This window comes from Stegodyphus dumicola, chromosome 9, assembly GCF_044657685.1.
Source record: "Stegodyphus dumicola isolate Sdum_Otavi_A_Nest chromosome 9, ASM4465768v1".
NCBI classification, from domain to species: domain Eukaryota; kingdom Metazoa; phylum Arthropoda; class Arachnida; order Araneae; family Eresidae; genus Stegodyphus; species Stegodyphus dumicola.
Genome location: NC_140776.1, coordinates 152,193,859 through 152,218,461, shown reverse-complemented (window position 1 = coordinate 152,218,461; position 24,603 = coordinate 152,193,859). Strand labels below are relative to the sequence as shown.

The 24,603-nt window shown below is 34.5% G+C and overlaps 1 protein-coding gene across 1 annotated transcript in view; it reads left to right on the top strand.

Annotated features, from left to right (window-relative positions):
- The first annotated feature begins 9,242 nt into the window (after positions 1 to 9,242).
- The window catches only part of LOC118181500 (nose resistant to fluoxetine protein 6-like), a 75,205-nt gene continuing 59,844 nt past the window's right edge, over positions 9,243 to 24,603 (top strand). Inside the window, exons 1-2 of the mRNA XM_085824248.1 lie at positions 9,243 to 9,594; positions 23,798 to 24,027. Coding sequence (XP_085680374.1) covers positions 9,324 to 9,594; positions 23,798 to 24,027 — 501 coding nt within the window. The 5' untranslated portion in view covers positions 9,243 to 9,323. The remainder of the gene's footprint in view (positions 9,595 to 23,797; positions 24,028 to 24,603) is intronic.

Genomic DNA, 24,603 nt, shown 5'->3' with positions numbered 1-24,603 from the left:
GCGTGACTGGAATAATAAGGGCCAATAAAGATGCAAATTAAAATAGTTGCAAGTTAATCCAAATTAAATTTTAACTCCTGCTCTCTCAAGGTAAAAATCTTTGAATATATAGCTTGAACGAACTTTACGAAAAGTTTAAAATCCAAGCCAAAGTTTTATGGATCCTTTAGAGCAAAATTTTATTTCTAAATTCTTTTAAGAATTGTATGATCTTGACTGACATCTTTACAGATAAACCCGGAAAAAATAAACATTTTAGAACAGCATTTATATACTTTCAGGAGCCAGAAGAGAAACATGCCAAAACAACTTCATATTTGGCAATCGATCTAAATCTACGCCAAATAGAAAATTGTTTCTTTACTGATTTTACTAATTTATACATTGTTGCAATTTGTTTACTTTAAAAGTCCTTCATGTTACATTACCTGCACTTTATCTTAACATCCTCTTTTTTTTCTTATTATTAAACAATTTATCTCATTTTCAATTAAAATATTTTAGTGCAATTCACCTATGTATATGTACTTTAAACACATAATTTAGCTTCTAAGCAAGACAAAACACTTTCAAGGACATCTTATCCGGAGTTTACGGCGAAATTAAAACATTAAAATATTTTGAAATACAACACATTATTTACTATGTTTGTAAGGATCTTAAGTTTTACTAACATTTATTTTATTTTAAATCTTTACTATCACTTCTTATTTTCTACTTCCCGCCAGAATTAAAAGCTTTAACTTATTTATGCAAATTTGTCTAGCGAATGCCAAGTACTTAAGTTGTGGCTTTTTGCCAAGCGAGAGAGAGGAAGGAGTTAGTCGAAGCAGGCCGCTTGCCTTAGCAGTTTTACTCGGTTGCTGGTTGCCTTCCAGGCCAGAGGTTTAATCCTCTTGATAATTTTAAACGTATTGTAGTGTTAACAGTTCTCTGTACTACATACGGCTTCCTGTTAATATACGACCAATCTTCCACGTAGGCCCTTGTTTATTATTCCAAATTTAAGTTAGAGTTTAGTTAATATTTTTATATTCTTACGTTCAGACCACAAGTAGTTGGTCTCTGTATTCCGAAGTACGGAAATTATTGTAAAGAGTGAAAAATAAAGGGTTTCGTATACCCTTCCTGTGTATCTTGTCTACTTCCCACATTTATTGGACACAGCTTTAGTAAGCTCCCTGTTCCGAGTCAGGTCTTCGCATGTTCCCAAAGAAAGTAAGGCGGAACATTGAACCCGATATGTTAACCTTTACAAAAATTTATTTAAAAGCTCTGTTTGTACTTCGGTTTGATTTTGCACGAAATTTCCTTTAATTTTTAAAGTAAGATAAAAAAAATTGCTTTAGCATTTTGTTCGAATCAGCACCATTCTCTTGATTTTGTCTAATTTTATATCTGGTTCTTATAGCACTTTTGAAATTTTTAGCGCTGTCGGGATTCCTTTCGGAGCCACACCTTCTTTTAATAGTCTCCCAATTATCTATAAGCTCCAGATTTTCATTTGGCTGATCGCTGGACATTTTCTGGCTTGAACTCAGGTAGGCAGATCATAAAAGAATGTAAATTAATTAATTAACGTCTCCGTGTCCACTCCTTGGTGTTGATAATCTGCCTTTCTTTTCAGATCTTGGCCTGGCCTCGATTTTTTTCAGCTGTGAAATTTCACCCATGTTTTCCAGCCACGCTCTCACGTTTTTCTGCATACTAAAACTGGCCCAAATGTTGTATTTTCAGGCATTCTTTTCGGCCCGTTTCTATGCACGATTTATGTGTATTTGTTGAATTTACAGTTTCTTTTTATCATCGGCGCCAGTTTCCTACCATTTTCATCTGCCTTTAACTGTTCTGTTTGTGTTCTTTTGGCTACTCTGTCTTATGCATTGGATTCTATTTCTTTAACATTCTACTTGACTTGACTAGTTCACCCTTTCTTTTGCCTTTCTTTTTCCATCTAACCTTTTCAACAAATTTTCCTTAATTCGTCATTTACACTTCCTACCTGATTTAACGTCCCTTCTGGCCCATATATCTTAGGCCTTTTTCTCGCGCTATTTCTGTGACCTCTTCTTGTGCACAGCTATTGTCTGGCCTCTTCGGCAACATGAACATTATTTCAAACTAACACACTGCTTCAATAATGGGGTGTTTTACCTGTCATAGAATTTGTTTAGTTGTTCTGCGTTTATGGGGCTTGTAAGCTGCTTGGTCAGTTTGCATAATTATCATAATTATCACATTCTGTTCTATATTTACAAAAAGAAAGGATCCTTCAAATTTTGAAATAAATTTACAGATTTCTTCTTTTTTATGCAGATCACAGTGTGTAATTGATTTTTAAGACTACCAATTTTGATATCTGACTCTCTTCTTTTTATATCGTAATGAAACTTTTGTTTTAGCCTAGCATTATTTGACATTTTAACTGCTTCATCGATTAACTTTGTAATGCCCTTTTGTTGGAATTCTGTCTGTCTTTCCTGTACAACAAATAGTTTGTCTAACTGTGTGATAATTTTTCTCTATAATTGAGAGATTTTATTCTTGTCCAATGTTTCGCCGTTTTTAATGCGTATGCTAATTCTTCGATGTAATAATCTCACCTTTTATGTCTTTCTTTACGTAACAACAAATTATCTGCACTGTGTTCCAATTGAAACTCTAAGCAAAACTTAACTGATGCCCCGAAGGAGTCAATTTTATGTTCTTTATCTCTAGTTCTAATACAACATATAAACTGCGGTTTATAAACATAACACATAAACTGCCATCCATTATTCAGTAGAGATCGGAATTTTAAGCTATACTTTTGTAATATTCAATTTCCTGCTATACTAGCTGAAGCACACCTTAACGAAATCAGATCACATTATTTAATAAAGTGTAAAGAGTGAGTGAGTGAGTGACGGAGGACGTGGGCACTGTTCCTTTACCAGAGTGGTTAATCAGTACAGCACCACGTCCACCATTATCCAGAGCATCCGATATGTTTCGGTGCCATCCATCTGCCCGGGCCACAGTAATTATTGAAATGAAAGAGAAACATAAGAACATGGTCATATAGGGGCTAACGAGCTTTGTGTGCTTCACTTCTGCGGTTTATTTAATAATATGACAAAGCTCCTCGAGGGCTCTCTGCCTAAGGCTAAGGATGCCTTCATGGAGAAATTCCTAAGGGATATCCTCCATGAAGGCATCCTTAGCCTTAGGCAGAGAGTATTTAACGTGCTATTGGATGTAACAGAACTCTAACATGTAGACGTTTTTAGAACATTCTTATAAAACGTTGTACGAGCGTTTATCATGTAACGTTCTTTGCATGTTATATGAGAGTGTCACTAACACCGTCATTTGACGTTATAGAACTGTAAAATAGAGACGTGATTTAAAACGCTCTGCTAGAACATTTTATAGACGTTCTTTATAAAACGTGTTCTTAACACTTTGCATCAGAGTGCCATTAACACTGATACTGGACGTATTGTTGTATGTTTCAGAACTGTAATATCTAGACGTGATTTAAAATGTTCTGATAGAACGTTGTACGAAATTCTTTATGAAACGTTCTTTATACGCTACATGAGAGTGCCATGAACACCGGTACTGTACGTGCTATACACAGTTTTAGAACTGTAACACATAAACGTTATTCGGAACGTTTCCGACACATTCGTGAAACTGTTGCATTGAACGTTCGTTCTCTGAACATTCCTGTGGTAGTTGGGTTAGAATATTATTATTGAAGTGCTTCCGTGATTAGATACGTAATCACCTTATGACTGATGAGATAAAAAATCGAGAATGTTAATAACTATCTTTATCTAGTTATTATCATAATCATTTTACGACTGATGAGATAAAAACGGAGAATGTGATTAATTAGCTTTGTCTAGGAAATTATTTTTTATGAATAATCGATTGCAGCAGAAGACAAAATTTTAATTTTTCTGCAAACGTTGCTTACGTAGTTATAAAATTTAACTGAGATAAAGTAGATAATTGTAATATTTATGCAGGATTTTCCAGATAACTGTAATATTTACGTATGTTTTTCCTTAAATGAAGACGACTTTCTACATAGAAGCTGTTGATGCAAGGTGATTCGCTACGTGCAAGGTGATTCAAGGTGATTCGCTACGTGATACCACGTGCACGAATTTCTGGGACTGTAATTCTGGGATTCTGGAAAGCTGTTCAAAGACGATAAGGGGTCATATAGTAATGCAACGTCGGAAGCTCCATCCACTGAAAATGTATTTTAAGCAACATTTGCTCTTTTAATGCATTAATGTTGTGAAAGTTGCAACACCATGAAAGAATTAAGAAAACTGAACCAAACTTACAGGAAATGTAAAGTGAGTTAAGACATGTAAATGGTTAGAATTACAAAGTTTACAAAGTTAAAGTTTCGATGCCACGAACCCATCAAATGGAAGGCATGTCAAACGTACGAGGTGAATCAGCTCGGAATGGAGAAAGAGATCTGGTGAAAACAAATCAGCAGAATTTTGCGTTCCCAAAAACAGTACATGGCTTTGCTGTCCTTCAAGGAGACCGTTTGGTCTTATCGGCGAAAAGCTCGACATTTGAGCAGGAGCGATGCCACTATTAGACGAGGTTGGTAGGAATGGGTGAACCATGGTGGCCGCACACAGCGTCAAGAAGGAAGCGGTAGGCCTAGAAAAACGACAGAACGTGAAGACCGAGCAATCGTCAGAGCGGCACTCACAGCCCCACATGCATCATTATCATTGATTGTACGTGCAACTAGTGCTTCACTGACCGAGAGGACCATTCATAGACGGCTAACAGAAAGAGGGCCGAGGTCACGGCGCCTCTTGCGCCGACTACCATTGACCTCTGTACAAGGTCAAGCCCGTTTGCAGTGGTGTCGGGCTCATTCGCACTGGAATGTCACTGACTGGAGTAGAATAGTCTTCAGTGATGAGTCCCGCTTTGAACTGAGCCCCGATGACCAGCGAAGGCGAGTCTGGAGACGCCCCGGACAGCGGTGTGATATCAACCGGACTGTCTTCCGACAGAGAGGCCGACAACAAGGAGTGATGGTCTGGGGTGCCATTTCATTTCATAGTAGGACCCCTTTGGTTGTCATCCGTCACAACCTTCAGCACAGCGGTACGTCGACGAAGTTCTAAGTCCCGTTGTGTTGCCCTTCATGTCACGCCACCCTGGGCTTACATTTCAGCAAGATAATGCCCGCCCCCCCACTGCACGTTTCTACTGCTTGTCTTAGTGCTTGCCGAACATTACCTTCACCAGCAAGGTCGCCGGATCTCTCTCCTATTAAGCACGTTTGGAGCATTATGGGCAGGGCCCTCCAACTAGCTCGGGATGTTGACGATCTAACGCGCCAGTTGGACAGAATTTGTCACGATATTCCTCAGAAGGACATCCGCAACCTCTATCAATCGATGCCAGGCCGAATAACTGCTTGCATAAGGGCCAGAGGTGGACAAACGTGTTACTGACTTTTTCACTTTGTGAAGCTCTATCACTTCAATGAATCATCCAATTTTTCTCAAACTGTAATCGTTTGTTTTTCTGTACATCACTTCTACTGATTTTCGTCCCATTCGGATAACTCTTTCTTTGTGTGTCTTCTTTTTTTTTTTTTTTTTTTTTTTTTTTTTTTTTTGTCTAAGAGGGTATGTATGTTCCTCACACTGCGAGAAAATGGTGATATCTAGAGCCATCGAATTTTGAATAATAATAATAGTCCTGCACCCGAACATGCGCATCTGGAAGCCCGAATTCTGAATTTATTTTATTATGTTTTATTTCATATTTTGTAAATCTTAAACGCATTTTCGATAAACAAACTCAACGATTTGAAAGAGAGAGCAGTGGAAACACTGTTCGGAATAACACATTTTTATCCGCAGCGGTCGAGACTGTTACCATTCGCAAAGATATACGATACTTATCTTTCATCTTTTCTAGTTTGTTCATTCAATTTCAATCTGAATTAACAAACTACACTCTATGAAAGTAATGTGTTGCCACAGCCAGAAATAAAATACTTTTATTTTCCACACGGTAGCGTGTTTCCATTCAGTTAAGCGTCAGATTTAATGTGGAAGGTTAGTGAGTAGTAAACTAAGTGATTTGTAAACAATAAATGTAGCTCTTGTAACAGTTCTTTTTTTTTTACTTTTTCACGTGATTAATTTAAATAATGACATACTTAAATTATGCGACGTCTCATTAGAAATATTCAATATTTTTATTAAATTACGTTAGCTGGATCCATTAAAATCATTATATACTTTTTCTCTTTTGCGATAAAATTTTTAGGCAACTGGCTGCGTGAGCAGCTAGCTTTTAAAGAAATAAAATAGCAAATGCACTGCTCAACATTGAAAATGCAACACCAAAAAGGAGTGGTCAGAAATTTATGCAAATTTTAGAGTAGGCGCACGTCACAGAGTTATGCGAATGATGTGAAATGTGCAGCTCTCCGACGCACGTGAAGTAAGATATAAAGGAAGGAACGTGCAGAATGGGCAATATTCGTGTCGTTATTTCTGATTAAGCCGAATAAAGCTGATTTTTGTCCCGGAGGATACGTGTAATAGGAGAGAATGCCAGGCCGCCGTCAATGAAGGCACTTCCAGCAGATAGACGATTTTATGAGGGGTATGGTGATCGGACTGAGAAGGACGGATTGGTCCTTACGTCAAATTCCGCATGGATGTGAACACGATACATCGGCTATGGCAAACATGGTTGGGACAAGGAAATGTGGGAAGAGGGAGGGTTGCAGGTGCAGCCAGAATGAGGTCAGCACGCGTGGATCGACGCATCCGCCGACAAGCTGTAGCGGTCCCGCAAGTCACTTGTACCACAATTCTGCAGCATGTGCAAGATACTCTGGATATTCCCGTGTCGACCAGAACCATTTCCCGTCGATTGGTTGAACGTGGCCTGCACTCACGGCGTCCGTTAACAAGACTGCCATTGACCCCACATCATAGAAGCCAATGTTTAGAATGGTGCCGAACTGGAGCGATGTGGATGACAGAATGGCGAAACGTCGTATTCTCAGATGAGTTACGCTTCTGTTTATCCAGTGACAATCTCCGCATACGTGTGTCGCGTCGACGTGGAGACAGATCTAATCCTCCAGTAACTGTGGAACGCCCCCACCCGCGCGACAACGTGGCATAAAGGTTTGGGGCGCTATTGCCCACGATTCCAGGTCACCTCTAGTTCGTATTCAGGGCCCTATGACGGCCCAACGATACTTGGATAATGTACTGCGGCCGGTGGCAATCCCCTACCTTCAGGGGCTGCCTAATGCAATTTTTCAGAAGGATAACGCCAGACCACACCACAGTGCTCGCCTCTGCCAACATGCTCTGCAAGGTATACAGATGCTTCCCTGGCTACCGTACTCTCCTGACCTGTCACCAATGGAACGTGTATGCGATGTGATTGGACGCCGTTTGCAGACTCTGCCCCTGCCTCGTTCAGAAGACGAACTGTGGCAAATGGTTGAAAGGGAATGGAGAGCCATCCCTCAGGACACCACCCCCACTCTGATTAACTCTATGCCTAGACGTGTTTCTTCGTGCATCGCTGTCCGCGATGGTCCTACGCATAACAATCTGTATATTTTATATTGTTTATGTCTGCCCACCCCGAGATGTAATTACTCCTGCTATGTACATCGTTTTATGCCACAATAGTAACACTATAAATATGTACATGTTGTATTAATTTTTCAACTGTAACATTGCAATCTCTTCTCATATAGTAGTTGCACCATATATTAATTTATACGTTATTTATTAGCAGTTGACTGTATCGCATGTCTTATACGTATGACTGTACATTCCATTACTGCGCTTTGCTCTATGTATTACATCCGCATTTCTATATTGAACTAGTGTACTATTTTTAGTTTATATGTCATATAATATGTGCATGCATTTTTAGTATGCGTATGTATATGTACCTCTAATATAGCATCACTTGTGAAGGTAGTGTGGACGTTCAACAATCTGTAAATATTACATATGTTATATAGTTTATATCCTATTTTTCTAGATGTAATTACTTCTGCAATGTACATCGAACCATGCTTTATTTGTAATACTGTTCCCTAAATAATGGTGGGCGTGGTGCTGTGACAGTGCCCACGACCCCCGTCACTTATCAGTTATCCTACTGAGCCGAAGCCGTTTTCGCACTGTATTTTGACTATCATTTTGAAATAAAGATCAGTTATTGCTGCTTGGTGTCTCTGTCTTTTTTTCAAATTTCATCCCTTTCTGATCACTCATTCTTAGTGTTGCATTTTCAATGCCGAGCAGTGTATAAAAATATATAGAGAAACCTCTAACTGTCACGAATTCTAAAGATATGCTGTTTTTAAATAGCTTGTGATTTTGCTATTGAATTAAATTTTATGGAAAGGAAGTGCGAAGAACGTGATATTTTATAAATAAAATTAATATTTTGTATATTAACTTGAATAATGAAAAGGCAAAAATAAATATTTGTTAGCCATCTTACTAAGAAAACTGAATAATGTCATGATAAACTGAGAAAAGGCTGAAAAAATATAAAACTGTATGTCAACCCTGCATCGAGAAATTTAAATATATGCTGCTATGCAGCTTTTAAACAATTTGCAATTTTGTTGTTGAGCTGTATGTAGTTGAGCTGTATGAGCTGTTGAGTAGGAATGAGTGAAAGAGCAGACCAGTAGACTGCGAGCTCAGCATGAGAGTAAGAAACCTTAAAAAATCCTTTTTAGCCGACTGTTGAAATCTGAAACCTTTCAGATCTTTTTTTAAATTAATTTTTATATTGTTATTAAATAAGTTTTTGATAAAATATATGTTTGATTAAATATATCTAAGAAACCTATGCTATCCATTAAATCAAATTAGATATCATATTTAATTGTATAGAATGAACAAAAAGAATTATACCGTCATATATATGAAACGTGGATATGCATTTAATGCAAAACGTTATTATAAAATGATGTAATAAAAATGAAAACAAAAACTGTTATTGTAAATATTTCTGATACAGTTCTTAAATAAAAATATCGCCGAATAGATCTAAGCGAAGTATTTCCTTGAAGTATCGACCTCGCGAAGTATTTCCTTGAAGACTATGTGTAATTTGTCTCTTATTATTCCCATCACAAGGTTACTCATATTTGAAATATAAATTGTCACTTAAAACAATTTGTTTCCAGTCTGCACCTGTCAGTACATCTGCGCCCCAGAAGGTGGTCATTTGATGCCTTTTGTACTTAGGAAAGGATACTCTTAATTTGGAATAGAATGATTTTGTTTTCGACTTTGTTATTTTTTTGTGCTTTACAATTCTCAACTGCAATTATCCCATTGAATTTTTCTCAGCAGCTAACGGATGCAGAAGTGCTTGAAAAATGGAATAAAATTGATAAAGAAATAAACAGGTTACTTCAGTCAGCTGTAAAATCTATCATGCCTTATGTTGCTGGCAGCGAAATACAGTTGTCATCCAAATGCATGAATGATGGCTTGAGGGTTTTGCTGGGTCTTCGCAAGGCCCAACCATGGGCTCTTAGATGTAAGTGTATATTTAATAATTTTCGCTAAATATAATATTTGGACTAACTTGAATGATGTAGAGGAAATATATAAGAAATAACATACCACCAGAAATCGGGCGGTAAAACCACTGAACCACAGGGTATTTAGCCCTGGTAATCTCTGCAAATGGATTAACGGCTGCTACTGAGTTGTCTTTGAGATGCTGTAAAGTCTTTCGCGAGTGTAACTTGAATGAAAACCAGTTTCTCTGAAAACGTTTTCCACGAAGGCACGTTCCCCATATGCAGTAGTTTTAAATATTTTCCAATAATCTAAATAATTCTAATAACATTTCTACAAGAAGTAATTAAATAATAAGAACAAGAAGTGGATAATTTAAATATATATAGCTTTTATGAAAATTAAAAATGTAATTATAAGCTGTATTATATTGTAAAATATTATTAAATTTATGAGATGATAGTTCGCTGGCATAGTTTTAAGAAAAGTAAAATATTAATAACAAAAACCTGGGAGACAAAAATAAATGTTTGATGTAAAAAGCAGTAAATTATTCATTAAAATTACAGAAATTTTATTATAAAATTGAAAGATGTTTTTTCAAAAACTAAAATGAAAATACTAAATGAAATTTCAGGGGGGGGGAACATTACTCTTTTTCTGTAGCAGAAACGCGTTACTTCTAATGAAGAAGACAGGCCATGTTTGTTTCAAAATTCGTCCTTCTATTTTCTCTATTAAAATCAAAGGAATCTGAGAGTGAAAATAAATTTGTGTGAAGGATGAGTATATCATTTAGTTTAAAGTATAATGTATCCCTTGAAATCACGCTTCGCAAGGAAAATGGATTATATTTAGGTCTAAATGTCTTTTGGATAAGGTCTATGAAAATGAACTTATATTAAGAAACAAAATCTTTAAACGATATGTACATTTTTAATGTAAACAAGAATTTGAGGAAAGTTTTGTAACAGACTTATAGAGATGAATATTACTTTAAAATTGATGAGAAATATAATCAATCTGATGTCTATAAATTTTAATTTTCTCTTGCATTATTTCATTTTAAATTCAAATTAAAAACGCATATAATGTTATTATTCATATTTAATAACAATTCGGATTCTTTGGCTTATTAAGGATAATTAGTTTTTGCAAAATAATACAAAAGCTGTTTGAAAATACCTGATGTAGTTTTAAGTTTAAATACTGCATTAGAAAGGAAAACAAACCTATTCTTGAGGTAAATAAATCATAATGTAGACAGTTGAAAAATGTTTCGGATAAAAATGATCGAAATTGTATATATATATATATATATATATAATAGAAAATGCATAAATAAATTAACATTTTAAAATTCCATGTTCATTCGATTTTTATTTGTTTCTTTACTTGATTTCCTATGCATCTTGATTTTTATTTCATTGTTTCACATATTTTTCATTTATTCGTATTTTTAGTTTAATTATTATTCTCTAAGAACATTATATTTATTTTTAAATTAATTGTAGTTAATTCTCTATCCGCTCATCGGGCAGTTATATCATGATTCTAAACTTCTTTTAGATTTAAATTTGATTTTATAAAACTGAATGGAAAATTTAAAATTGGAACTAAGATTTTGTTCAGAAATTTGAAATGACGAAACGCGGTCGTAACGAATTGTTGGTGGTTGTATGGAGAGGTTCAAGTTCACCTTGATGAGTTGGAATGTTTCAATGGAATCAACAAAAACTCTCTTGTTTTATTCTTTTGCTATTTAACTATGAATTCCAGTTTATTTATTTACAATTCCAAATACTAATTTCCACAATAGTACACATTTACTACCTAACTTTCATTTCATAGGAGATAATTTTCATTTGTATATTATCCATTAAATTAAGTTTTATCTTTGCAGCAATATCACAGAATTTTACTTTTTAAGTGCTTTTTAAATAAATTTTAAAATTTGTTAAAGTTTTTCTCGTTTTTTTCCTTGCAAATTATATATGTATTACAAATTATACATTATATATATATATATATATATATTTACAAATTATGTATTTTATATAAATATATATACATATATAAATAAGAATGTCTATTTGCGTGTTTGTGTGTTCGCGATTCATTCACTACTATAGCTATCGTCACCAAACTTACTATAATTCTTTATTGGGGATGGGAAAGGTCGACGTCCACTTCTGCTATAAAAAAAATGCTAAAACCAGAGATATAAATTAAAAACTCTGAAAACACTAATTTTTCGCGCTCGTTTTTCCGAGTGGCAACAGTCTCGCACGCTGGAGATAAAAGTCTGCTTTATTTCGAGAAGTGTTGCCCCTGCTCGCTTTTAGATAGTGGAGTTTTTTTATCAAAAATTTCGAAGTTTTACAATGAAATAAAAATAGTATTGCCAAACATTAAATACATTATTCCCGATTCAAAAAATTCGAGGAAAGCCATTTCAACTGCTCCCAATCTTCGTACGACTTTAATCAAACGAGATATTAATTAAAATCTCTGAAACCACTAATTTTCGCACTCATTTATCCGAGTGGCAACAGTCTCACGCGTTGGAGATAAAAATGCTTTATTTGGAAACGTGTTGTTAGTGCTTGCTTTCAAATCCTAGAGTTTATTGATAAAAAAATTTGTACGTTTTACAAAATCTCTCTATATAAAGAAGAATGTCTGTTTGCTAGTTCACGTTATTGATTTCTGATCAATTAGGATCAATCTTTTGCCACATTTAATCTACTAAAATTAAATTTAGTTGAAGTATTGGATGAAACTTGAGCTTTTACGACCATTTAATTATAAAGACGAAAATCATTAAAAACTGGGTGCCATTGTTGTTGATATGATGAGAGAGAATTAGTTAATTTTTTTCTATCAATATTTTTTATGTGGCTTCCATATCGCATCAGACTGAAAAATGTAGGACTATGAAAATGTAGGACTATATATATATACATGCATAAAATTGAAACAATTACGTGCACGCACAAGTTTTTTATAATTTCCGAATTTCTGAAACTAGACCATGTGCAGTAGTTACGTGTTAAAACTAAAATTTAAAAATGTAATCGTAAGTAAAGTTTATCTAGAAATTTCAGACATTCGAAAATTCAGTGTTTATGTCTTAATCTTTAATTTAGAAACTGCCAAGACATTCTTTGATAAAAAAGAAGTTTTTTTTTTCCTTTTAACATAGTTAACAAAAGAAATAAAAAATTACATTACATTGTTAAAGTATGAGAACAAAAATATATGCAGCAACCAAAATACAGAAAGCGTAGTATATCTGTGAACATACTTTTTATTGTACTAATATTAACCTAATTTTTTATGTCATTACTCGTCAAAATCGCAAATTACGTATAATAATTCGGTTTTAGTGATAATCGCGATTTGATTATAGCTGGATTTATTTCCAAAAATTATAGTCATTGGTATCCTTTAAATTATTTTACTGTTTAACTAAAGAAAAGTCTTCTTCACAAATCGCTTAACGTAGTTTATTTATTTATATTTACATAGAAAGTAAAGTCAACTAATAATTTTCTGGGCTATTACTGGGGAGAATTAACACTAAATTCCTCTTAATCCGAGGATAGTTGAAGGTCAGAAGCAAAACGAATGTAATAGTAAAAAGTGTTTACAATTTACCTGCATTTACCAGTATTTTCAAGTTGTGTAATGTTTAAGTCCTTACTAAAAAATACAATTTTTATAAATTACGGAAGAATAAACATCATTCAGATTCAGGAAACTAGCATATATATGGTCTTAAAGAAAAATATTTTTCAGTGAATTTCAGCAATGTCATTGAGTTTAAGCTCTTATACAAATGGTGATTAGAACTGCTTATTTTTCCTTGCACGATTTTTGCGTTAGGAAAGAATAACGCAAATTAAAAGATAAAATCAACTTTCAATACTCAGATATCATCTTTTATCTCTGTTATCTCGTGAACGTTTCTTTTCCTTTCCATATCTGAAGTAAGCAGATTCAGTTTTTAAGCTCCTATTTTTATAATTTTTCCTCTTTTCCGCTGTAAGCAAACTTGACTTTTTCAATCTACCGCTCATCAATCACCGTTAATTGAGAGTTGACTGTATTAGTTTGTATTAGTTAGCTGTATTAAAACGTGTTTGAGTTATTGCAAAATGATGCAGAATATGAAAGAAATTGCTAAAACAATCTGAGTATTTCTCTGCTTTTAGTTAGTGTGCAATATTCCATGCTCGTGATGTACAATAGTCCATGCTTGTGTTCATTAATAAAAACATGAAAAGTACGAATACAGAAACTGTTCACACACTCTCTAAATCATTTTGCTGGGGTATAAAAAATCATCTGCTTGGAAAATTTTTAACTGCAACTACATTTTTGAAAGTATAAATTATCCGCCTGCTTAATTGATAGTTTTGCTTCCACGCAAAATGGCGCTTTTGGAAGAAGTAACGGATGGAAGGCTATGTTTGTACACTTTCCGAGGAAACTTATTCGCATCTAGTTATAAAAAAATGCTGTGAAAGCCATGGCATTTCGATTTCTGAAGCTATAATAAATAATATTGTCAACAAGAGAGGAAACCAAGTTTGGCTTCATGTGAAAAAATATATGCAAATACATATCCAAGAAAAAACGGAATGTTTCGAATATTGCAAAGGTAATAGCTTTAATATTAAAAGAAAATCCTCCAAGTAAAAGGACAGTTGCAATATCATTAAAATGCTCACCTGTAAAGAAGGGGATTAATGTTGATTTGAATCGTAAAAAGGTGCAAAAACATAATGTGAATCGTATTTCTCCACGGCATATCGCCGAAAGCAGAATGCATTGCAGAATAATTTAGGAAAAACACTTATCCGGATAAAAGCAGAAAACTGTCGTCACAAAAGATGAATCTTGGGTGTATTTAAATGACTGAAATAAAAAAATAATAATTTATTATCATCAAAGAGCAAAAAAAATTCTTAAAGCACGGTTTGGAAAATTTAAAAAACGTTTTCCAAAGGAATTTATGATTTTTGCTAGTTTTTCATAAAACGGCAAATTAGAAATAAAGAGAGTGAATACAAATATTGAGGTCAACTCCACGTAATATCAGGGTCATACTGTATGCGCATTTTTAAATATGAAATACTTTCTATTTACCTACAATGCTATCCACCAGCAAAACTGCATCAAGAGAAAGCAAGGACCCACAAATCAAAATCCACTGCTAATTTTCTGGAAACAATGGAAGACATCAATCTACAATCCTCTTTGGATTTCGGAAACTTATTCAAGAGGAACGGGATAAAATACGTGTTCCAATACAGCAAAAGGCTTTATTGTCTTAGAAATGAAGGTGTACAAAGGTAGTGAAGGATGAGAATTATAAAACAGAATATTTATAACACAAAAATTTTGGGTAATAAATTACTGTAAATACAGTGAAAATCGTCTAAAAGATGTGCGAACAGCTTCTGCATTAAGTGACGTGAGCAAGATTCCGTGAATAGCGGTACACTTATAAATATTGAAGCTATATGTAATTAATAAGATGAGAACTGACGTGATCTCTCTTTACATTCGCATGGCTACAATGAAGGTAATGGCTGCTAAATAATGGTAATGTAATATCATATGGAGACTATTATACACTCGTGTTCAAAATTAAGATAATGTGCTCACTATGTAAAATTTTGAAAACCTAATGAACATGTTTTAATGAAATTTGTATGAATATACATTTATAACAGAGAAAGTGATGAACCATTCAAAAATTGATTTATGTACATATGATTACTAGTAAAGCAAATAGTGCAGAAATGTTCAAAATCCACATTGTGATATCGAACTGAAAATGAGGGTTGTTGTCCCCTCTCACAACCACACAGGTCACGCCAAGGTCCATGGGTCAAGTAGCGTGACGTCATACTGGACAGGAGGCAGCTGAGGAGTCCCTGTAGCAGTCGATTTAACTCCTGCAGCAAGGCAGGTTTTTAATAGAGAGCTGGTTCTCGAAGGAGGATGACGAGATGCAGTTGTCCTCCCAATAGCAGTCCAACCCAATGCTGTATAGCGTTAAGTCATCTTGCCGACCAATCCATGAAGCGAATAATCGTGCTCTCCAGGTAATCGTCCACCAGCTGAATATTATGTGGACGAGTGTTGTCGAACATTAACATGAACATTGAACTAACTGCGCCCCTGAAAATTCGGACGTAATGCCTTTTAAGAGTTCCTCTCTGTACATCATAGCAGTCAGGAAGCCTTTACGAAACACATGTAGTGGCGTGCAACCATCCAACGTAAGCCTCGTTCACTACCAAACCATTACATCTCCACCACCGTAATGATCGTTTTCTCTGACGAGGGAGGGATGGTATCGTGTTCCAGTAAACGTACGCTGTGTACTGCAGGGATAAAAAAATGAATGAGCGTCTCTCAATGAGAGGGAGCCCCTCCATAATCACAGCTCCCCAGATACAAATGTGTAATCTTGTGTATTCTACTCTCAATATTTGCAGAATTTTTCGGAAGTATACCTTTCGTAAAAGTAAACAATCGACATACTTTGTAAATTCTCTAAATTTTGCGCACACATGTAATAGGTCACTTACTGGTAGTGAACGAGGCTTTCGTAACATGATCGCATAAACGTTTCCTTCAAAACTTCTTCCCCGAGATGACGACAAGATTTTCAAAAATTCTGATTTTCCTCCAGTACAGAACTAAATATTGCGTCAACAATGAGAAAGCAACATTTCGTGAATTAAATCAAATAACAGAATGAGGAAAGTTGCACTATCATATACTTGGCCTTTTTTTATAAAATGAAGTCTTATATATTTGTTATATGAAATGTTTGCAAGAATTTTATTAATAAAAATTGCAATGCATTTTATTTTACATAAGAAGAGTATTAAATATTTTTGTATATTAGCCAATCCGCATAAAAGCCAAATTTATAAGGATTTGCTACTAAAATTCAGCCAACTTTGAATACCTATGTATAAGCAGGAAATCGCCTTACAAATCTAGTTACATATGAATTTCGAAAGTGCGAATAATTGACCTTTTATCTTAGGTAAGACTGCCAGATGAGCTGAAGATATGTGCCATTCACGTACAGCTTCCACTTCAAAAGTAGAGCCAAAAGCCTCGTATATTTGTTTAACCAGTTTGGTTTAACAGTTTCTCTTTGTGATATCTTAACGTTGTACACGTGTTTTCAAGTTTGGCCACAGCACGCAAATTTTACTTACGTGGTATCATGTGATTGTTTGACAATGCTTACAGTTCTGTCAACTACTTTCACCCAGGCAGTCCGAAGATCCCCTCCCTCAAGCAGAAGTTGCTCATTGATTTTACGATTAAAATTCATCATTTTTGTTGCAGTGTGCCCACCGCATATTAAAATTACTTTCGTTTCAAGCATGATGTTCAAGTTTATTAGGCGACTGACGGCGATTTGTGAATTGAAAATTGTGATATCAACTCTAAATATATGTAGTAAGAAAATAACTAAAAACTAATAAAAAAAAAAAACAAAATCTGAAATGTTTCAGATTTTAAATTACGTCCAAAGGGGCGTTTTTAACATTTTGTGTGTTACCTTTCTTTATTAAATATCATGTTCCTCGCACTTAAACCATAAGATCCAGTGCAACAGCAATATCGCAAAATAGTTTAAAACGAGCATATCTTTAGAATTTCCGATACAGAGACTCACGCGCTGGAGATAAAAATGTTTTTTCTGCACAACGTTGCCATTGCTCGCTTTGAAATCCTTGAGTTTGTTAATCAAAAATTCGTCAAAGTTTTAAAAAATAGGAAATCGATCATAAAACAAATTTCAAATTTCAAATTTGGTCTTCCACATGCTCATATTCGTTGGAGGATTACGTTATTCAAAATTCGATGACTCTATGTACCGTTGTTTTATCACAATACGAGAAATATACATACATTTATGCAGATTTTTCATTATTTAATTTCTTCAAATATAATGCAGGACTCTAACATTTTGTGGCAACAGTTTGAAAAGTGAACCGACATTTATGAGTCCGACGCAAAATGCCAAAACGAAACTAATAGTCCTTCGGGATTCAAATCCCTTTGGACTAATAATAATTAACACCTAAAGTAATAATTAATACCTAAAGTAATAATTAAAACTTAAATACTTAAACTAAACTATTTACGTGATTCTGAAATTTATTTTTTAAATTTCTTTATAAAAATATTTTTGTAAAAGGTTTATCACCAAGCGAAGGGAAGAAAAGGGGAAAATTTATTTCGATAACTTTGATTCACCAAAACCTGCTCTGGTTCACATGGTCTCTCGTAAAAATGCGAAATATTTTATTATATTGCTCTAAAGATGCAGCAGTAAGTTGATTATTCCTTGTATTGTGTGTGTAGGCCTCGTAAAATAAATGTTCTAGTTAACCTTGTTTCTAGTGCACCATATCTTACATTTAAGAATTTTGTTATCTCTATCTCTGCATATAATAAAAGAAAGAGTCTGTGTTTCTTTCGTTCGTGCTGCGCGTAAGCTATTAGACCTAGGGCTACGAAATTTTGTATATAAGTGCATCTAGACAAGAGTCAGTGCACCTCGAAGCAATGTTTTCAAAATTCAAATCAGATTTTTTTTATTTTATCTTTTCGATTTTATCGCATCATATTGAATAGTTTCATTCCTTTAGAAATGTGGTTTCGGCAACAGTTTTTCATTCAGTTGTATACTGGATTGCTGACGTTTGAAAATCAACACTCTTGCCACTTGGAAAAATGAGGGCGATTATTCTAATTTTAAATTGAATGTTTCTCTTGAATACTGGACGTTTGTTGAGAGAAGGCAACGGGAAGCTGGTTAATTTATTTATTAGGATAATTAATATTTGTATTAAGGGATATTACTTATTTCATTGTAATTTTATTATATGTCATATTTTTTTTTTTAAATTTGTGTTTTTTTTAATGAAGTTGTTCTGCAAAGTAAAATTCTTCGCAGTTTTTAAATTAAATTTTTTGTGTTCCTTTCAGGCATTTTCTGGTACATTTAAAAGCCAGACGAAGGCAGTATTTTAATAAAGACGTACTCCATGAAATTTTAACTTTTACAAAGATTTCTTCTATCCAAATTTGTCTAGTATTGTTCATAAGAATTTGTCTAGTATAGTTTTTTCGTTGTATGCTGACTTTCATATAACTTCTGGTAGTAGCATTTTTAATAGATACACTACGGGAAAAAAAAAAAAAAAAAAAAAAAAGACATTTCTATATATTTCTTTCTACTTGGCCGATTGACAAAATTCAAATTGCGTTTTTCATGTCTCGAAAGCGCGACTTAGGACATATGTTAGATTAATATATAGCAATTGTTCTAATATAGGTATTTTGACACAAAATAGGACTTTTTCTGAAATGACATGACATTTGTTTTCCATATTTCCATTCTTAGATTCAAATTGTGCCTAAATAAATATTAAATTTTGCAAAATTTGGTGCGAAATTTAAAGAGAAATTCAAAACTTTATCTTGGCGCAATTTTTTTTTAAATTTGATCCAAGAATAATTCACTTGGCGAACTTCTTAATTATAGCAACCTATTTTTTTCCCCTTTTTTTCATAACACTTGAGAGGAAACAAAAGTCATTGTTTATAGTTTCAAATAATTTTAAAAGAGTGCGTAAAACCACATCTGGCGTTACTATCGCTTATAACATATATGCTAAATTTCAAAACGCCCCAATATGTATTCTATATATATATGTATATGTAATTCATGTATATCTTAGAAAATTTTAAACAAAAATTTCTAATGTTTAGCAGGTATGCTTAGAAATACATCTACTTTATGATGATCGTAAAAATGTTATAGGTTATATTTCAAAAGTTTTCGAAAAATTTATAAAAAGTATTTAAAAATACAAATTTTTAAAATAAATCATAAAAAATGTACGAATTATATTTGGATTATGTCTAAGTTAGGTTATTTAATTACGGCAAAGCCTCGAGGGGCTATCTGCCTAAGGGGAGGGATGCCTTCGTGGAGGACTTTCTAAGGGAAACTGGCTCGTATACACGTTACACATGGGGAAAACCACGAAAACACCAATGCAGCCAGCCCGTTCTCGGGATTCGAACCTCAGACCGAACTACCAGTGTTCAGCGACTTTACCGCTCGGCCGCTGGTGGGCTGGATTATGTCTAAATTTCAAACTCTGAAAAAAGGAATGAGGTAATTTTAATAAAGAAAGAGATATTATTAAATATAGTATATCAAATTCAATTAACATTGAGGAGTTAAAATTTCGAGAGCTAATTGTTTAAAAACTTTTCTTGCGATTTTTACAAGGCTTGGCACTTTGGCATAATGAGTCTTAGAATCTAAATATGGAGAAAAAATTGGCATGTTATTTCAGAAAATGTCCGATTTTGCGTCAAAATATATGCATTAGAACAATGCTATACATAAATCTAATACATATCCTAAGTCGCGCTTCGGAGATGTGAAAAAGGCAAATTGAATTTCGTCAATCGGCTCAGTAGAACGGGAGATATAGAATTGTCCCCTCCCTTTTTTTTGTCCCGCAGCGTATCTTTCAGTTCAAGGGTTGTTTTAGGGTTTGCAGTGCTTTTTCTAGATACGACTGATATTGGCTTACCATCACTTTTTTCTGCATCATTTTCGCTCTCTATTCTCATCACTTTCTCTCCTGCCTTAAAAACTTTCTATAATATTATAAGGTATTTCTCACACTTTCCTAGCGTGTTTTCGTGGTGTAGTGGTTCTGCACGCTGGTCTGGTATTCCACCGGTCCGTGGTCTGATTCCCGGCGAAGGCGTTTGCTATTTTTCATCTTTCCTGCTTCCAAAAATATACCTTATGTTTTTGAAAAAATACCTTATGTTCAAAAATATACCTCTACAATATCACAGCCATTTTTTAAACATGTTTTCTCAACTTTGCGATCAGTTGACAAATATTCTAAAAATGAATCTTCATAACTCTTCTCACTGATGTCTGAAACATTAGTTATAAATTGCATCTCCTCTGAAGTCTGTTATACGTAAAAGCCACAGTTTCAAAAACAGTTTTTAATTGTGCCATAATAGATTGACTCCGCTGCATTTGCTATAATATGCAGAACCTCTAGGAAATATATCGAATTCGATATACCCAAGAAGGTTTCTGCCTGGAAGTAACATGCATGAAATCCAAACATTTGCTCGTTAAATTTACTGAAAATTATTTTAGTGATAGCCTAGATTACTAGGTTCGTTTTACTTAATCTTGTATTTGAAGTCAATAATATATAAGCTTTAAAATTCTTATGAAGTTAACCCATTTTCTAACTTTTAGTTTAGGATCAGTTTAATTCAGATTAATTCAGTTAAGAACAACTGCGTTCAGTTCCCCAAATTCTTTCTTTCCATGTCATTTATTATATTACTATTCACTAAATCCTTGCTGCAAATGTACTGTTGACATATTTATTTTTAGCTTCAATATCTTGTTAACTTAGTATCAAGATGACTAATCTGTCGACTATTTGACCTAGTTTCAATCTCATTGATATTTGCATAACGTTTGTATCAATTACCTATAAAAATTATTTTCGTACGTAATTCAATTACACATAGTAAACACAATCACATTGCCTGATTTCAAGATATCATAAAGTAAAAATTTATTTCATAAGCTTATCAATCTGATATCTGCGAATAAGTTATTGCGCAAATTTTTCTTCTCTTTCTTTCTGAGAATCGCTAGGCATAATCCTTATTGCTATTATGCAGTGACATCCAACGGAGGTCCTCTTCACAGCAACAAAATTGCTGGGTATTTGTAAGTTGCAGTAATAAGCATTATTATTAGTGTACAGTGAGTGCAAAATAAATTTGACGTTGAATCGCTTACATTTAATCAGACAGGTTGCATCAATGATCACAATAAAAGGACCTTCTGGCCGACTTTCCGTCTTGAAGTAAAATGTTGATCAAATGACCTAAATGTCTGTGACTTTTTATGGGGGGGGGATGCTGTAAAGATTTAAGCGTATGCATCTCCACTGTCCGTAATAAAGAATGATTTTAGGAATGCAACACCACTGCTTTCACCTGTACCATACACCTTCCCTCCCGGGGGTTGACTCAGTCGAACGCCTGGGAGGTACTTGTTAGGATCTGTACCTAGGCAGTCTCAACCACGAGGGGTATATAATTTGACTTCACAGGACTGGAGCCCGAGTATTGTACTCAGGTTGGTTCAGGCTTGGCAGGGACCGTACTGGTACTGTCGTCTCTGTTCCTTCGGCTGTGGTGGAGCTATATGGAGGATTTGTCGACTGAGTTCCCGGGAGTTTGACTCCATTAATTTCTCGTGGCGGGGACTGACAAAGCGGACAGAGTGGAATCTACAATGTGGTTATGCTGATGGAGTGGTGCGCGGAGGCAAGGTGCCAGAGTTTTTCAATAGCAACGTTTTTGTTCTGCCCAATGCTTCGTAAAAGCCGGGCGGGGACTGCGATGGTTGCGCCAGCGGAGAACGAAGTCCCACGGACGTTAGATATCCAAACTCTGAATGGGTCCCGTATAATGAGGACCTGGGACGGAGGTCCTTCGTCTGGTGTGTCTGTATCATACACCTGTACCATACCTTTATAAATTATAACTGTAGCTAGATTACTGCAGTGATGTCTCCGGTGTAACAGGTGTCGCAAGTATCGGATATATTTTATGTGATTCAAATCAATATCAGCAAACTTTTATGAGCATATGTAAATATAGCAAAAGACAGAGTAAAATAGTCTCCTAAATATTAAAGTTACATCCTTCTAAAACTAAAAGTTTTTTTTTTTTTTTTTGCTCGCCCTATGTAACTATTAACTGTTTAACTAATAATCAGAATAGGTATGTTTCGCAACAACCAACGATGCCGACTACGGTGGAAGAAGCTTCAGGATGTAAACGGAAGTTTCTAATAGGTGTACTACAAACTACGAATCCTCCTGGGCATTCTGTGGATTCTGTGGCATAGGACCACTCACCGTTATCTAATCCCACGTACTCCAACAAATGCTCAGTAGGTTTATAAGGTATTTCTCCTTCTTAGCATGACTTCGCGGTGTAATGGCCAGCAGGCTCGACGCGTATTTGAGAGGTTCAAGTCCCGGCGTGAGCACTGCTCATTTTTCATGTCTCCTGCTTCGAAATAACCTGATGTTTCTACAGGTTTAACCTCATGACTAGGCAAAGTACCTGCCCGATAAATGCACCTGCCCTCCAGAAACCCGATTATCACGTATAAATGTAACCAGATACAAAGTCTTTCATATTTTAGCTCATCGTAGCCACCGATTATCACGTATGTGATGCTCAAAGGCTGAGAAATAATTATTGTATAGTCTAGGAATACCAGCAGTTAAGAAGTAGTGAAGATAGTGTTAGAATTCCAACTTTCCAACAAGTTTGTTTTCCAACTTTTCAGGCCTAAGGCATTTATACCCCTTACTTGAGTAAAACAAATTATGATTCATTGGAGAAGTGCAATTTTTGGGGGCCCAGTCTCTGTACTGCTGTAAAATCTTTCTCGGCTGCTTGCGTTGTGTAGCAATAGGCACGAAAGCTTTCATTAATTGTCCGAAATGTAATCGGTGGCAAGATTTCTTTGTATGATTGTGCTGCCGAAATTCTAATCATGAGGAAAACTAAATGATCCACATGAACTCGTCAAGCAAATCTGACTGTGTATAAATAGCGATGTGTGTGCGACTGCTGCATTCAATAATTGTCGCAATAATGAGAGCCAACGCTACTTTTTCATTTACAAGTGATTTTTCTTCTTAACACTGATATACCGCAAATACTTTTAAATTCGAAACATAAAAATAATCTTATGTATTCTAAGCATTCCTGATTATCTTTGAAAACAATAATTGCAAATTACAGGTATACCTGACATGGTTTCCACTCTTCAGTTTATAATGAATTTCTTGTTAATATGAATTATAAAAGCTCTGATTTATATTTTTTCCTACTCGCTCAGTAGACAAACTTCATAGACTGTATGCCAAATACTTCTCTTCTTATTATAATTAGTAATTTTTATTTTCCATTGTACCGTAAAGTTTTTGTTTAGATACATATTAAAAATACTTTTTCTTTATATTCCATTCCGGATGTTTCTTGTGATATCTAAAGCCTTTTATTTCATCTAGTTCTAGATTCCAGTGGGAAGATAATGAGTGGGATCTTGACTGGAACTATAAGTGATTTTGGATCTTACGAAGAATGTGTAGATACTGTACTGAAGGACAATAAAGATGAAATTATCATTAAAGGTCAGTATTGCAACATTCACTTGCGCCCGCCTATGCCAACTGCAGATCCTAACGTCAAGATAGGAGACATTCCACCCCTTCTAAAAAACATCTCGGAAAAATCCCCTGTGAGTATAAAATTATTTATTACAATGTTAAACATATTTCAATCGAACTTGTTCTGTGCTCTTGCTGTTGATAAGAGTAATGAATAATATAGAATTTGATAACGTAGAGCAAAGAAAGAGGAATCAAATTTTCATTTCCAACAGTATTAGTTAAATATGCATATCATTATTTAAATATGCATACATTAAAATCCCCAAAATTTCATGTTTATGACTTTTGGGATTCAGCTATAATGTGCCCGTTATAAACAATCGTTCTTCTAAACTCGGTTAGGATTAATGCAAAGAGTGATAATTCATTCAAATTTTTAAAATATGCATAATGTTCGAAATATTTTTATTAAGTAAATTTTTAATAACCATTTTAAAGAAAGTAACTTTTCGTAAAAATTATTATGCAGAACATTCGGTGATATAATACAGTTTTTAAATTTACAAAGGATGTTTACGCGTTTATACAACGTTTAAGTAAAGCATTAAAAAACAGCAAATGTTTTGGAATAAAATATTCTGGCAGCAACTTATTAGTTGAAATGAGAAATGCCGTTTGGTGTTTTTAAATTGTTTTCTCTCTTT